Source organism: Raphanus sativus, chromosome 5 (genome assembly GCF_000801105.2).
Source record: "Raphanus sativus cultivar WK10039 chromosome 5, ASM80110v3, whole genome shotgun sequence".
In the NCBI taxonomy this organism is placed as follows: Eukaryota; Viridiplantae; Streptophyta; class Magnoliopsida; order Brassicales; family Brassicaceae; genus Raphanus; species Raphanus sativus.
Genome location: NC_079515.1, coordinates 39,710,964 through 39,728,159, shown reverse-complemented (window position 1 = coordinate 39,728,159; position 17,196 = coordinate 39,710,964). Strand labels below are relative to the sequence as shown.

The 17,196-nt window shown below is 32.8% G+C and overlaps 3 protein-coding genes and 1 long non-coding RNA gene across 5 annotated transcripts; 3 read left to right on the top strand and 1 right to left on the bottom strand.

The window, feature by feature from the left end:
* The first annotated feature begins 2,137 nt into the window (after window positions 1-2,137).
* Window positions 2,138-4,040, top strand: LOC108833997 (LRR receptor-like serine/threonine-protein kinase RPK2). The gene is made up of 2 exons (XM_056986454.1): window positions 2,138-2,344; window positions 2,719-4,040. Exon 2 carries the CDS (start codon window positions 2,737-2,739, stop codon window positions 3,880-3,882), a length of 1,146 nt encoding a protein of 381 aa, XP_056842434.1. The 5' UTR covers window positions 2,138-2,344; window positions 2,719-2,736; the 3' UTR covers window positions 3,883-4,040.
* A 352-nt stretch (window positions 4,041-4,392) lies between these two features.
* On the bottom strand, window positions 4,393-5,483 carry LOC108833996 (ninja-family protein AFP4). Its single transcript, XM_018607366.2, has one exon. The coding sequence runs from the start codon at window positions 5,317-5,319 to the stop codon at window positions 4,486-4,488; it is 834 nt and encodes a 277-aa protein (XP_018462868.2). The 5' UTR covers window positions 5,320-5,483; the 3' UTR covers window positions 4,393-4,485.
* Window positions 5,484-7,878: 2,395 nt separating this feature from the next.
* LOC130512700 (uncharacterized) lies at window positions 7,879-8,771 on the top strand. The gene is made up of 3 exons (XR_008946280.1): window positions 7,879-8,133; window positions 8,312-8,494; window positions 8,581-8,771. It is a non-coding gene; the product is annotated as an uncharacterized LOC130512700 (long non-coding RNA).
* A 5,994-nt stretch (window positions 8,772-14,765) lies between these two features.
* LOC108861874 (transcription factor TCP13) lies at window positions 14,766-16,597 on the top strand. Of its 2 annotated transcripts, none has more exons than XM_057011078.1 (2): window positions 14,766-15,163; window positions 15,447-16,597. In XM_057011078.1, exon 2 carries the CDS (start codon window positions 15,472-15,474, stop codon window positions 16,438-16,440), a length of 969 nt encoding a protein of 322 aa, XP_056867058.1. In that variant the 5' UTR covers window positions 14,766-15,163; window positions 15,447-15,471; the 3' UTR covers window positions 16,441-16,597. The 2 variants fall into 2 exon arrangements, with proteins under 2 accessions (XP_056867058.1, XP_056867057.1); XM_057011077.1 differs by having other exon boundaries at window positions 14,770-15,163; window positions 15,442-16,597.
* The last annotated feature ends 599 nt before the right edge of the window (window positions 16,598-17,196 follow it).

Genomic DNA, 17,196 nt, shown 5'->3' with positions numbered 1-17,196 from the left:
TAAAACAACATATATTAACTAGTACGAAACCAACTATACCATTATCTATCATATGGGACAAAAGTCTACGAGAAAACCAAGCTACATCCACAGCATGGTAAAAAAACCAAAGCGGCAATTTATTATTCATTATTTATTTCACCTAAACTTTACCAACATACTAATTTTAAGGGTGTTCTTATGATCTATGTGACTATTTCATTAGTTTTTTTTACTAACATTTCATTAGGTTATTTTTTACATAAAGGGTTACATTTTAGCTTCTCATAATTGTCAAGGTCAAAATTTCATAGTACCAAATAGAAAAACATCTTTTTTTTTGAACAACCGAAAAACATCTTTTATGTGATTATAGGTTCTGGTTCCCCCAATTTCTCAATATTTTGGTTATAAGGAAACACATCTGTCACATGCATTAATGCACTTTCTTTTTTTTTGTCACACAAGCATTAATGCACTTTCTTATATTTTCAAATATGTGACTGATTATGAAGTTTTCTTACAAGTAAATTTGAAATATAATGTAGCAAAGCATAGTAACCACTTTCAGGGGTAAAATGTATTTTTCAGCTTTCAAGTTTATTCAGATATCCTAGTTTTAGGTTTATCTTGTATTTGTGATGTCAATGTGGTATTTTTTTTTGTGTTTTTGGATTTGAGTGTAAATTCATAGTTTCTAATAGCGTAATAAGTATTTTCTTTAATATATTAATAGATAATTATATTACAATCATAAGTTCACAAAATTAGTGTAAGTTGGAAATTACTTTGTAATTACATGTAAATTTAAAAATATAGTTATGAACAATAACCACTTCCAGGGGGAATATGTATTTTTCAGTTTTCAAGTTTATTCAAATATATATATATATATATATATATATATATATATATATTCTATTTTTATTACTTTCGGAGAAAAAACCCATTCTAGGAAGACCTGTTGAAACTTCAACAAAATATGGAATGGCAATCGCAACGTCTCACTGACAAAGAAATAGAGGATATAGACCGTGGAAGATTCAAATAAAAAGCGACGTTGCACCTCTTTTTAAAGTCGACCAAATTAATGCTTTGGTAATTTCTTGATCATAACTTGTTCATATTATGATCATTGCACTTAAAAATCTACTCTTCAATCTGAATGAGAGACTTTGGTCATAGCCAAATATGTAATTGTATTATGAACTAAAAGTATGTTTAAAAAATAATATATATATAACTTTTAGATTCTAGCTTGCATTTGTGATGTCAATGTGTTACTCTTTTTGTGATTTTTTTTTTGGATTTTACAGTAAACTCATAGTTTCTTCTAGCGTAGTAAGTATTTTCTTTAATATATGAATAAGTAGTTCTATTACAATCATAGGTTCACAGAAGTATTATTAAGTCTGTGGAACTGACTTTGTAATTCGATTGTAAAAACAACGATTTTGTAGTTCGAGTTATATGCACATCCATATACATAGATGTATATATCTATAATAAATACTAGCTTCAGAGATCTTTCCTTGAACATTGGTTGATAAGAGATTGATTCGTCTTGGAGCACACTAGGAGAGTTGCAATATTGTTACATTTTACTATCACTCATTAACAATTTTTTTCTCTTAACATGTTCTACGTCACATTGGGAGAGTTGCAATATTGTTACATTTTATTCTCTTTTTTTGAACAGCTCGTTTTTTTGTTAGATTTTATTCACTCTTTGTTACATTTTTTTCACTCATGACATTTTTTTCTTCTCTTAACATGTTCTACGTTGATTTGAATAAACAATATAAATGCTCCCTCCAATTTAGTGATAAGATAATCTCGCATCTACCTACTATTATCAATCATGTACCTATTGCGATTTGATGCGGTGATACTACAATGTTTAACAAAAAATGTAAACTTTACAACATGATTTATTTTGTTATTATAGAACTTTTAATAAATAAATAAATAAAAAACTCTTAATAAGTGTTTAAAAACTCTTAATAAGTGTTTAAAAAACTCTTAATAATGAATAGCTCGAAGTTAAAAATACGAAAATGTTTTGTCAGCCAATAGGAAATAAACAAAATGGACCCTACTCTTTTGTTCAGACAAGATTTTGATTCATTAATATTTTAAAAAAATAAAAAGAGAGAGAAGAAAAAGACGCGTGTGACAGTGTTGAATTTTCATCTCTCTCCTCTGTTCTTTTAAACTTCAACCTCTCTGCTTCATCAGTTTCTCTCACTAAAAAAAAAAGCTTTCTAGTCTTATCATCTCGTTAAACTAGGTTTAAAGGCTCGAACCTGAGATTGTTTCAAACCGTAAAGAAAGGAATTTTGCTCGAAGTAGGAGACTTTGAGAGGTGGGTTTAGGGTTCAAACATTTGGGGATAAGTCACGAAGATAACATCTTTGCCTGATTTTATTTTATTTTATTTTTCTGGCTTGTGGGCTTCCTCAAACTCGATAGTAATTGGTGGGTTTTGTGTGTATTCATCCTATTAACTTGATTATCCATGTTTTTGAAGATAAAGATTGTGTCTTTACAATGAACTAAATCTCTGTCTTTAGGAACCTCTGTTCAGTGTTTGGTTTTGCAAAGGGTGTCTTTTTATTTTTAATTCAGTTACTAAACTTTATGATTGAAGTTGAATCGAATTGGGATTGTGATTTGAAGTTGGAGATTTGCTGATGTTTTTAATCTTCATTGCCATGTGTTTTTTTTTTAAACTTACAGATTCCCTACTAGGCCCCCATGGGAGATTCTATCACGCAGCAGGATTATGCATCTTCGCCACTCGACGACAACGCTGCGCCTTCAGGGAAAGAAGGCAGCGGATACAACTCGCTAGAGATTGCTTCCATCGCCTCAGCTTCAGCCATTGTCTCAGTTCTCATCGCTCTTGTCATTCTCTTCCTCTTCGCGAGGAAGTTGCATCCAAGATCAAAGATCACAGCCACCACTACCAAACGAGAAGTCACTATGTTCATCGACACAGGAGTTGCAATAACCTTCGACAACGTTGTTAGAGCTACGAGAAACTTCAACGCTAGTAATCTCATCGGTAACGGCGGATTCGGAGCAACTTACAAAGCGGTAATCTCTCAAGACCAAGACGTTGTCGTCGCTATCAAACGCCTCTCTATAGGACGGTTCCAAGGCGTCCAACAGTTCCACGCAGAGATCAAAACTCTCGGTAGGCTTAAGCACCCGAACCTCGTGACTCTCGTTGGTTACCACGCGAGCGAGACCGAGATGTTCTTGGTTTACAACTATCTCCCCGGAGGCAACCTCGAGAAATTCATCCGAGAACGTTCCACGAGAGCTGCAGACTGGAGAGTTCTTCACAGGATCGCTCTCGACGTAGCTCGAGCTCTCGCTTACCTCCACGACCAATGCGTCCCACGTGTTCTTCACCGTGATGTCAAACCGAGCAACATCCTCTTAGACGATGATCACAACGCTTATTTATCTGATTTCGGGTTAGCGAGGCTGCTCGGGGCATCGGAAACGCACGCAACGACGGGCGTTGCCGGTACGTTTGGATACGTGGCACCGGAGTACGCGATGACTTGCCGGGTTTCGGATAAAGCGGATGTTTACAGCTACGGAGTGGTGCTTTTGGAGCTGCTTTCGGACAAGAAAGTGCTTGATCCGTCTTTTGTTTCGTACGGTAACGGTTTCAACATTGTGCAGTGGGGTGACATGTTGTTGAGACAAGGACGGGCCAAGGAGTTTTTCACCGCCGGTTTATGGGATGTTGGTCCGCATGATGATCTCGTTGAGGTTCTTCACTTAGCGGTTATCTGTACGTTGGATTCTTTATCGACGAGACCGACGATGAAGCAGGTTGTACTACGGTTGAAACAGCTCCAACCTCAGCTTCGTCATCTTGTCTAGCAATAGTTAAAATGTAGCTAATATGTTTTTTTTTATCACTTGTAAATTGTTTTATTATATAGTTTTGAGTTATTTTCTCTGTAATCTTTTTTTGAAAATAGCCTAAAATTGTATTGAAATGTTTAAAAATGATACAATTAACCCTATAGAAACTCGATGTGATTTGAAAACAGAATGAATCTAGATCGTTTAAGAAAATGTAGCTAATATTTTCTTTATCACTTGTAAATTGTTTTATTATATAGTTTTGAGTTATTTTCTTTGTAATTTTTTTGAAAATAGCCTAAAATTGTATTGAAATGTTTGAAAATGATACAATTAACCCTATAGAAACCCAATGTGATTTGAAAACAGGATGAATCTAGATCATTTAAGAAATGTAGCTAATATGTTTTCCCACTTGTAAATTGTTTTTTTCCCACTTGTAAATTGTTTTATTATATTTTGAGTTCTTCTCTTTGTAATCTTTCAGTAAAATACCCTAAAATTGTTTTTAAAAAAGTTTGAAAATAATACAATTAACCTTATAGAAACTCGATGTGAATCCAGATTAAACAAAATATTTTGTTTAACAACAATTGGGTTCTAAAAGAGTATTATGAACTACAAAGAAGAAGAGGGAAGTTTAACAACAATATGTCTAAGAGGGTTACTCGTAACATCATCGCCACCATCGGCCACGGTGCCACCGCCGTGCCTAACGAACTCCGCCGGTGAAAGAAAACTGCCGTGGCAAACACACACTATCTTAACCTCCTCCTTGCTACCTCCGTACCAATAAAGAAACCCCTCCACACGTTTCCCGTCAGCTCCGACATCCCTCGTAGACACACAAGGCATGTCTTCTAAAATGTTCCTAGCCTTCTCCATCCCCGAAACTTCTTGGTTCTTTTTCTTCGTCGTGTTTCCATTTTTGCCCCTCCCGCTGACCGGACCGGGGGCAAGAAAACCATCATTCTCCTTTGTCGGAGGAGGAGGAACGTTAAATGACAGAAACGGCTTCGCCTCGGCTTGGACCTCTGTCTTCTCCGGTCGCTTCCTCTTCGCCTCGATCTCCGTTTTGACAGGCAGAGAACGCGTCCGATCCAGCTGGAACATGTCCGAAACTCCCGTCTGCCGCATATCTCCGCCGGATCTTTGGCCGTCGAAGACGAAACCTTCCGGTATGGAAGAAGATCGAGCCAGTTCAAAGCTCTTCCTTTTCCTCGATCTCGGATCCGTACCAAACTGACCATTGAGAGAAAGACCTAACGTTAGCTCGATATCTTTACCTTCTTCTTCTTCTTCAGCATCTCTCTTCTTTGCCTCTTCCCGATTCTCACCATGCTCAGAGTCTATGTGACAAAAATGGTTGCTCGTGACGAAAAACTTCTGCAAAAGATTGGGGACTTGAACGACGCCGTTTGTGCTGCTTCCCCTTGCTCTTAACATCTCCATATTATCAAAAGAACCAGAGATAAAAAGCACAGCAAATGCTGAAAAACTGAGTTCAGAGAATCCGAACTCGAATATGTTTAGTTTTACAATTTTGGGAGAGACGAAACCATTTGTCTCTTTAAAATAACCAACAAGTGTTACTATTATAAACCTATAGTACCTACAATTTGCAGTATTTTATATTTTTCGGGAAAATCATGTTTTTGAATTATTTTACAAGCATAGTTGACGACGTTGTACGGATTTAATTTCCTTTTAGTATATTTCACACAAGTTGGGCTTACAAAAAAATACGACATATTCCCATAATTCCACTTAATATGCCATGAAACTTTATTACTATCAGCAAAAAAATGTTATAATATTTCGTTAATTATTATTTTACTATTTCTTTTTGGTGGAAACAAGAAAAGATAGACGACCACCCACCACGCCACGTGGAAAAGGTCATCAAGTGGGGAAGAGAGCTTAGCGTAGACGTAGGCTACTTGTTGATTTACAACTTGACACGTGTCTAATTTTCAACGTGCTCAACTACGACAATCACTTTATTGCCACGTGTATCCAGCCTGACTGGGTCCCCAACAAGCCAATCAAAAAATTAAATATGACAACCTTTCTCTTTTTTCTTTTTTTAGCTTATCATTATATTAGAATGTGAGCCACTTCAAGCTCATTTTAAAATTCATGTCAATATACTGTTAAAATTAAATTGTGAAATTTTTTTTTTCTTTGAATTATAAATTATTCTATTTGAATTTTGTTGTTAAATAAATATTCATATGATTTCATAAACAATGATAACCAAGAGAAAAACGAAAAACAATTTTTAGAATTTAGCTAACAATTTTTAGAACTCATACAGTGTAGTCTCATAAAAACCATAAGAATTATAAAAAAGTTGGAAAGGAATGGAGGATCTCCTAAAGAGACGCAAACAATCAAGAGTAGATCGAGAAGTGGGATCCGCATAGTGGCCAACTTGTATTTCTTTTTTTGTGTGTTCATTTTAGAAAATGTTAATTCAAATATGTTTTCCTAAAAAGGTGATAAAATTATTGACACGTTTCGTTTGACAGAGTATGCCACGTGTGACTTTATTCATTGCTTCACGACAATATACAACCAAGTTGCAGGGACATGATAACATTAATCAACAAGCATGGTCAACCAAGCTTAGGTTTATTTTTTCGTTTTGGCTCTTTTTCCTAAATGATGTACACCTAATATACAACCTAATTTACTATCAATTGGTGTAATAGAGTTTCCAAGGGTCAATTGCAGTTTTATTTCGTAAGTCTACACCTAATACCTCCATCATACTATATAGCATTATGTATGGAACTGGATTTGTGTGTGTGTGTGGATAAAATAATACACACGGTAGATGCTTCTCCGACGACCCAACTTGCTTACAAACAGACTGGGCTTTTGTTCAATAGTGTTAGTCGTCCACATTTCTTTTGTTGGGCCAAACCATGAATGAAAGTGAAAATGTCCTTACTCTGCATTGTGCATGTGCATACCATTGTTTTTTTTTTGGGTTAAAGCGTGCTCACCATTGTGCAAGCATGCAAAAAATAATTGCATATATGTTGGTAAAAAATGTCTTGCATAAACACATCTAACACACCCGATCATTGGACACTGCTTGGATTTAATTGCTTATTTAACTTGATTAGTGGTTTTGTTTTATGTTGGCATGTTTGTTTGTTGCCGTAAATTACTCCGGAGTGGATTCTAGTTGCCCTCTTCATGTGGGTTCCTGTGCTGGGGATTCTTTCATCTGGCACTTTATGAATTAAATCTTTGTATATTTCTATTAAATAAAATGTAATTTTCCTGTGAAAAAAAAAAGAAGGAAAGGCGTAAAAAAACACATCTAACACACCCAAACACACAAATATACACGTTGGGATGACAAAAAGTAAAATAAAGAAGACGTATGTTAGGTTACTATCGAGCAATTTACCCTATGGATTGAACATAGGGATTGGTGTTTGGGATAGGCACAGTGCACAGAAAAAGTTTATTAGCCTATGCAATAGAATCAGATTCAGTAGTTATATGTATCTTTGATTTTTCATCTATTCCATTTTTTCACGAAAACCCGTCTACTATTAATTATATAAATGCAGCATGTGCTTATTACATTAACCAGACACTTTCCCCAGAATAAAAATTAAGATAACATCATTACTTACACTATGCTTCAAGTCTATATCGAACGCATACGTTTTGTACAACCTATTTATATCAAACTCTGAATTACTCTCAATATCTTAAATAATTATTAATAATTTTGTTCCAACAAAATTATCACTCCTTTTAATCTATTACTATAAAACATGGTTTGTTCTCTCCAGGCGACACGTAAGCGTCCACATCAGAAATTCAGCGTCCGTCGTCTCGACACGTGTCCACTTATTTGAAACTTTGTGTTTCATTAAATCAGGTTTGGGCTTTTGATTTTGCACGGTGTCTATGTTTGCCTTTGGAAAGCCCATCTGATAAATAATAAGTCATTATGTTCGAAACGCTATGTTTTCAATCGCAAGGGTTCTTTTCTTTTTTCACAATTTTTTTTGTCACAAACAATCGTAAGGGTTCGATGGACCCGTTTCTTTCTCAGCCGTCGTGATATAGGATCAGACTCTAGGGTTTCGATTCAGTTGCTTTATCTTCTTCCTACCGATCTAGAAATTTAACAGTTACAGATTCATCTTTTTAAAGTCCTCCTTAAATCATTTCTCCACGATCTACATTCAATGCGAAATTCGATCTTGCAAAGCGGTGAAAATTTGAGTATAAAAGGTGGGCATCCCTACTCTCGAAATCATCTTACCTTTTTATTGTTTTAGGTGTCAGTAGTTTAATCTATGTTCTGAAGTAGTTGTGATTCTTCTTAGGACATGTTTGTTCTTTTATAATGCATTTTGCTCTTTTCGTTGTTTCAGATATTAGACTCTTTAATATAAGAATGTATATAAAGTTTGCGAACAGGTGGCTTTAGTGGACATGACTATCCTACCAAGGATGGTGGTGCGGTAAACACCAGTCTCATCTCAGAATCCGGCTTTCCGTTTGTTTTATAAGAGTAGTGGAACGTCTGCTCCACTACCAAAGAATGTCTGTGTTAGAAATGGTTGCTGCTTTTAAAAAAGCTCCTGGCAAGGTAAACACAGCGCTGAGTAAAATTAGAATATCTCTTGAATGTTTCTGTGGTATAAAGTTTGTTGAAACAAATAACATATTTTGCAGAAAATACCTATCAAGCTTTGTCCGAGAAGGCCAGTAGATGCAACTGCAGTTTATGCTTCAACAGAGAGAGCTGATAAATAATTATGTATCAATTTTGATTTCCTTTTACACATAATCTCTTTATAATAACATTCTTTTTGATGCTTCTAACGTTTCTTTGGTTGGTTGGATGCAACTTTATTTTTAGCATTTTCTACTCATATTTCATGAAGGTAAAATTATAATTATAGCAGTGTAGGTAGTAAAATTCATTTTATACAAAACAAAACTATGTGTTGGCCAAAAAACGGCGTAAAGAGTAAAAATGTATAAAGAATATATGTATCAAATCCATTATATTTTGTTGCGTCTTTACCAAGTATTAAACTTACAATAAAATAATTAAAACAAGAAAAAGTAGATAAATTAATATCTATGAAAACGTGGCCAGTCGAACATGACAACATACCACCAAAAAACATGTTACCATAGAACCCTTTGAACAAAATTTAAATCTTTTTTTCACTATTTTTAATACGAAATCTATACACTTCGAAGGCTTTTTATAACACACTTACGCAATCTAAACTTATTGTTTCATCTACTATGTATTTAATGTAATTATGTAAATCACTTAATTTTGGAATCTTTATAAAATATATTGGATTATTTAAAAATATATTATGCATTTTATAAACTAACTATCAAACTGATTAGTAGTTCTTTTAAAAAAAACTGATTAGTAGTGTAATAAAAAGTTTCTATAATATTATTTTAGAAACCAGTTTCTTATGTGTCATATTCACGTTAATTCTCACGTTTGTTCATTACACTGATATCTTTAATAAATTAAAAATATTACATTTAAATACTACTTCCTCTTTTTTTATTTGATGTTTTAGTACTTACACAATTTAAGAAAAAAAAATACTTTCACTAAAATCATTTGATTACAGCAAAAAATAACTAAAAAAAATTAATCATTACTATTATAACTACATAAGACAAAAACTACACATTACTTTTTAATAGTCTAAGTATTACTTTAATAGTTTTGTCTCAAAAGTCTCAAAACATCATATAAACTGAAACGAAAAACATATTCTAAAACATCACATAAAAAGAAACATAAGGAGTATTATTTAATTTTTTTTATTTTAGTTTCCTTTTAAAAAGTTTCTAAATAACATATATAATAAAAAGGAACATTATAAAGTTTTAAAAACAAACTTAAAAACGAAAATATGTGTATATATAATATGAATTCATGAAAAAAGAAAGTTCACAAAATAGAATATTCCAAATTTACAAGTTCACAATTTTTTTTAAATTGCTTAATCTGAAGAGGTATTAACAACAATTAACAATAAACATTTTTGATCAAATAATTACAAAATATTTTAAAATAACATAACACTATATATTTTAACTAGAAAATATATTATATTTTATCATTATTAAATTTTTTGCTCTCTTAATATTAAATATTCTTTTAAATTTTATGTTTTTATGTTTGAGGAACTTAATACAACTATAATCAATATAGCAAAAAATTCTTAATTATCATTTTTAAGTTTATTTAAAATAAATTTCAGTTTAATATTTAATAAATCTAAGGCATAAAATTATTTAGAATTTATAAAATATTTTAATTATTGTAAATATTTATATTTGTTTATTAGGTTTGACAAATTTATTAGTTACTTATGTATGTGATTTTCTATTGATCATCGCTTTATTTTTTAATTTTTTTATTAAAAAACCCACATAATTATTATAAAATAATTATACTTTAGTTTGAATTTGAAAGAATAAATGTAACGTAATATACTCACAACATGAGTGATTCGACTAATCCAACTTATATCTAAAATAATAGATTTAACTACAACAAAAATATATAACTTTATAATTATTTTAGATGGAACTTAATTTTATAATCATACATATTTTTTGCAAATGAAAAAACAGAACAAAAACCACAAAATCATACAAAAAGTAATAATCTAGATCACAAAAATAAAATATATCCCGCCCGTAGGGCGGGCTGACCCTAGTTTGTTTATATTGTATGATTTATATTGATTGTATACCCATAACAAAGAAAGTGCTATGATATTTGTGTATTAATGGTTGTATTAGCCTTGGCAAGCACACATTTAGGTGTGACCAATTTTTTTTCTTTTTCTTTTCTTCTTACAAAGATGTTTTCTCCATCAACTTCTAATTGCTTTAAATTTCTATTAAAACAATTATTGAATTTTGTATTTTACATAATAAAAACATAGATTTTTTCTAAACTTAATATTTTTTGAAACTTTCAAAACAAACATATTTTTAAACTTTCAAAACAAACAAACGTTAAAAGAAACATACGTCATATATATGTTCCATACTATTTTGAATTACAGTAAAGTACGATACATTTTTTTGTTTTTTTTTGCAATTTGTATTTCCTATTATGCCTCCTGATTCTTCTTCTTCAATATTTGATCAGTTACACTGTTTTGATCTCCAACAACGTCGTCACTCATCATCTCTCTCTAAGAAAATCTTAAAAAATTTCATATATACAAAGTTTGTGGGTGTGTCGAGTATTTCATACCATAACATGTAAAGCATAATCACATAATGGATAAAAATTTGGGTTTATATTGGATACAAATTATCACTCCTTTTAATTTGTCAGAAGGGAAATATGGCCTCATATCCATTGTATGATTTATATTGATTGTATACCCATAACAAAGAAAGTGCTATGATATTTGTGTATTAATGGCTGTATTAGCCTTGGCAAGCACACATTTAGGTGTGACCAATTTTTTTTCTTTTTCTTTTCTTCTTACAAATATGTTTTCTCCATCAACTTCTAATTGCTTTAAATTTCTATTAAAACTATTGAATTTTGTATTTTACATAATAAAAACATAGATTTTTTTCTAAACTTAATATTTTTTGAAACTTTCAAAAAAACATATTTTGAAACTTTCAAAACAAACAAACGTTAAAATAAACATACGTCATATGTTCCATACTATTTTTAATTACAGTAAAGTACGATACATTTTTTTTTATTTTTTCTTTTGCAATTTGTATTTCCTATTATGCCTCCTGATTCTTCTTCCTCAATATTTGATCAGTTACACTGTTTTGATCTCCAACAACGTCGTCACTCATCATCTCTCTCTAAGAAAATTTTTAAAAATTTCTTATATACAAAGTTTGTGGGTGTGTCGAGTATTCCATACCATAACATGTATAGCATAGCTAGTCACATAATGGATAAAAATTTGGGTTTAGGTTTTAGGATTAAAGTTTGGGTTTAGGGTATATAGTTTGGGTATATGGTTTGGGTTTAAAGTTTGGATTTAGGGTTTAGGGTATATTGTTTGAGTTTAGGGTTTAGGGTTTAGGGTACATGGTTTCAAACCAAACATATATTTTGAAACTTTCAAAACAAACTTTCAAAACAAACATGCGTCATATGTTCCATACTATCTTAAATTACAGTATAGTACAATACATTTCTTTTTCTTTTCTTTTGGAATTTGTATCTCCTTCTCTGCCTCTTGATTCTTCTTATTCATTACTTGATCAGTTACACTGTTTTGTTCTCCAACACTGTCGTCACTCATCATTTCTCTCTAAGGAAATTTTGGAGAATTTTATACATACAAAGTTTGTGGATGTGTCGAGTATTCTATACCATAACATGTATAGCATAGTCACGTAATAGATAAGAGTTTGAGTTTAGGGTTTAGGAATAGGGTTTGAATTTAGGGTATATAGTTTGGGTATATGGTTTGGATTTAGGGTTTAGGGTTTTGGTTTAGGGTATATGGTTTGGGTATATAGTTTGGGTTTAGGGTATATTATTTGGGTTTGGTTTGGGTTTAGGGTGTAGGGTATATGGTTTGGATTTAGAGTATATAGTTTGGGTATATGGTTTGGGTTTATGGTATATGGTTTGGGTTTAGGATATATTGTTTTGGTTTGGTTTGGGTTTAGGGTTTAGAGTATATGGTTTGGGTTTAGGGTATATAGTTTGGGTATATAGTTTGAGTTTAGGGTATAGTGTATTCTCTACAAACCTTTCATCTTTTTCAACCTTTTTATTTTCTTCATGCTTTTCATGATAGTTGTTGTTATAAAATAATTTTTCTGTACTATATATTGGACAAATATAGTATAGTATGATATCGAGCGTTATATGAATTATTTCTCACGCGCAGAAAAGGAGAGCGTTGTCTAGTTTGATACCAAATTGACACAGCTTTTCATGTATTGCTATATTCTTCATATATGGTGCTACTATGAATATTAAGCAAAATCACCCTATATACAAGTAACGTAGTTAGGACTATAACCGAGAAAATTTTAAAGATGTAATTATTGGTAATTAGAAAAAATAACTGACTAAATTAGGAGAAAAAAGTGAATGGACAATTGGGGGACCCTAACCATTGAGTAAATAACTCTCCTTCTCTTCTGTTTTCTTCAGTTTTTCTCTCGAGATGCCCAACCTCTTCATTCTCCATCCACCTATTGTATAACAACGTAATAAACACACACTTTTTTTTTAACATATCATCGTTTATTGTCTTATTTTATTTAGGTAACTTTGTGTACATATATTATAAACAAAATAACGAACATTCATAACTATATATTATAACTAGCTGATATGCCAAAAGTACTTTCAAATATTCTGATGTGAAATTTTGAGAAGAAAATAACTCATACTTTTGTCCGTTTTAGTTAACTTTTTCACATGTGGACTATGTACTAACATCTCCGGAGAAGTGTCAATTCTCTGGAACATTTAATTAGTCGTCTATATAATGTTAGAATCTCGAAAATGTGGCATCTATCTATTATATTTTGTATATATAAAAACGTGTTTGCGTAATTTTGATAACTCCAGTGGAGGAAACTAAATTGTATACGTCTCGAAATGGCCGGCATGCGTTACCGACGGTACCATATACTAGATTTAAATGTCTTTCAACGACTGTGAATAATTATTAATGGTGTTCTATTTAGCAATAACCACGTAACCTCACTCAATATATGAAAAGTGTAGAAACCTTTCTACAACCGATTCTTCACTACGGTAAGCTTCTTGTCTTTTTCTTTAGTTTTATTTTCTCTTTTAAGTTTTACCATATGTTTAAAATTGACCCCAATCAAATAATATTTTCGACCCCTATCACATTTTAATTCAAATGCAGTCCACTAATATTTATACAGTTTTATATGAAAAAATATTTTGACCCCTATGAGTAACGATCCTGCCTCCGCCACTGATTCATTTTTTTCCCGAAAATTGGGTAAGAAACTCCACTAAAGATGCTCAAGTGATGGTAGTTTAACGGGTCAGGATATCATTATAGGTCTAAGTTCACCTTTACTAGCTACTAGCTAGTGTCTAGTGACTGCAGTGGCGGCTGCAAAACATGGTGTATCACAATTTTGGGGAAAATAAAGTCCTATGAGTCCTGACTTTCTAATTATATCAACACATTTATACCGGATAATAATGTAGCTTAACTAATTAATTTATATAACGTTTGATAAAAAATTATACATCTAAGATAATAATTGTGTATCATTCATTTCATAACGATTATGATAACCCCTGATGTTTTGGTTATTTTAGGGCTGTTCTTTTCTCTCACGCAAGCGCAGCAGCTGCGACCAGCAATTAACAAACAAAAAGAAGAAATACAACGATGTACGGATGGTGTGAACTTAAAAAGTATCGCCGCAAGAGTGATCGGAACGTAACGCGACTGACGCTGGAATTAACAGCGGCAGCGGCAACTCTATTTCTTGTCTCCGATCGTTCTTTGGTGATTGACGCCAGTTTATTTGCGTCAAATTTAGTTTTTCGAACCGTTGAATTTGCTTCCCCCGTTGTATTATCTTCTGACGCTGCCGCTGGTTTTTGCGTTGACCAAAAGAACAGACCTTTTATCTTAAGAGTATTAGTTAGATGTTTAAACAAGCTACGATATTATATATAACTTGACGTAATATATGTTTGATTAATTTGGTATCTATATTTTTCCTTGAAAGTTAGATATTCACGTTTACTTGTTTGTGACCTTCTTTGACGTACTATAATTGCCATTAATATCACATACGTGGATAATACAATAGTATTCGATTTGTGTTTTCTCATCTGTATATAGATTACAGATATGATCTATGAAATTAAAGATGAAAATGAATTTGACTGATAAATCATGCCTGTATTTTATTTTCCCTACGAGGATAGCGAAGTTTGCCGACGTTGCATTACCACAACCATTGCTTTTTAAAACAAATTATACTTTAGTCGCAGCTCTTCTAAATTTTGGAGGCTTATGATATTGATAGGGTTCTCATATTCACTTCCGAAAGCATCTCCCTCTTTCTTGTTTTTCTTTTCTTTTTTTTTTTATTTTCATTTTATTCATACTTTAATAAAGGAAAATCGAATCGCATACTTTCTTCTCTATATTTATCTTCTTCTTCATCATCTTCTTATTACTTACTTTGTAGAACAAAAAAACCCTAGATTTGTTGTTCAGGCTCAGGACCGTACAACAGAAGAGCTCAGGTAAGAAAACACATCTCATGTTTTTTCCCGGTCTCTAAATTTGAATTAGGTCTACAAAAAAACACTTAGTTAAACCCTAATTTTATTCTTTTTAATTTTATTTTATGATTGCTATTTTGTGGATTTCACTACATTATCAATCACACTCGTTTCATAAAAGATTCAGAAACCCTAAAGGATATTATGAGATTTCGAATTTTAAACTAAATATTTGAAAAATTATCCTTTTCCCCTGTAATTTTCATCTAATGGATTTACATTTTCTTGGGGTTTGATAGTGAAGATAGAGATCGGGAGAGGAGAGCATCATGAATACCGGCCCTTGGAAAGATACAAACGACGACGTTTCAGGTCAGACTAGGACAAGACATGAAGAAGCCGTCGTAGCCGTAGCCACTACGAAGCGGCCAGCTTCGATTTCTTCTTCTTCTTCTTCGTCGTGGATGAAGTCAAAGGACCCAAGGATTGTTAGGGTTTCACGTGCCTTTGGAGGCAAAGACCGTCACAGCAAAGTGTGTACGTTGCGTGGTTTACGTGACAGACGCGTGAGATTATCAGTCCCCACGGCTATCCAGCTCTATGATCTTCAAGAACGCCTCGGCCTTGACCAGCCTAGCAAAGCCGTTGACTGGTTGCTCAACGCAGCCAAAGAGGAGATCGATGAGCTTCCTCCGTTGCCCGTCTCACCGGAAACTTTTAGTCTTTTCAACCATCATCAGTCTTTCTTGAATCTTGGTCAACAGCCGGGTCAAGATCCGACCCAACTCGGTTTTAAAGTCAATGGATGCGCAGAAGAGTCTAGTAGCCGTGAAGAAAACAACAATGAGAGGGGTGAAAAGGATGTCACTTTCAGAAACAATCATCACATTGGGTCTTACGGAGTCTATGACAACATGGAACATCATCATGAACAGCATTCGAGTTTTCAGGCAGATTATCACCATCAACTACATAGTCTTGTACCATTTCCATCACAAATCTTGGTATGTCCAATGACGACATTATCAAACACAACAACAACAACAGCTACACAATCTTTGTTTCCCTACTCGTCATCAGCTGGTTCGTGGACTATGGAGACAACAGAACCAAGGCGAATGGTAAGCCATTTTCAAATGCCATTAATGGGTAGTTCTTCTTCTTCAGCATCCCAAAACATTTCGACTTTATACTCATTGTTACATGGTAGTAGTAGTAGTAGGAACAATGGTAGTAGTAACCGAATGTCGTCGGTCCAACTCAACCAGACAAGTAGAGGAAGTGATAGTCCTATGTGAAATTAGATTATGGAAATAATGAAATGTTCGATGTGTTCGCAAGAGAGGGGACACAAAACAAAAATAATAAGGTAGTTAATTCTGCACTATGATTTCCTGATATATTTATATACAAGTTAAACGTTAAATCGTGGATTCATGAATTATTATATTAGCATTCATGTATTTTGAATGTTCTCATCAATGTATACATAGTTTCTTTATAGGATCTAACAATACTAAATACACATACATGATACATGGTTTAGTTTTTTTTTGTACATTAAGTGACTAGAAAAAATGTATAAACATTGAAAACGGAAGCTAAACAAATTCTGATTTATCAAGAGATAACATGATAATGTGAAATGATTGCAATCTATTAGCTATACTAGGTTAACTGAGGAACTAAATATGAGATTATGCTTCTATTTGATGCGCAGTGCAGAACTCAAGTGGTGGATGTAAATCACTAGTCAAGATTTCAATCCATAAATCAAATTACCAAATAAAACACTTAACATTATTGTATATAATGGCGTTGTGAGTCTGACAAATATTCGACTCAATTATCAAATAGAAATTCAATGTGAAGGGGTTTGAGCACACAGCTCCTATTAGTTAGCATAGTAGGTCGCATTTAAACTTAAGGTGTTAATTATAATTAGTACCCCATTTCCATTTAAATTATTAAGATCACAGTCGGCTAATGCTATCGTCGTTAATGTATGTTAACTCAAACAAATGTATCATCACATTGACCAATACAAATGTTAC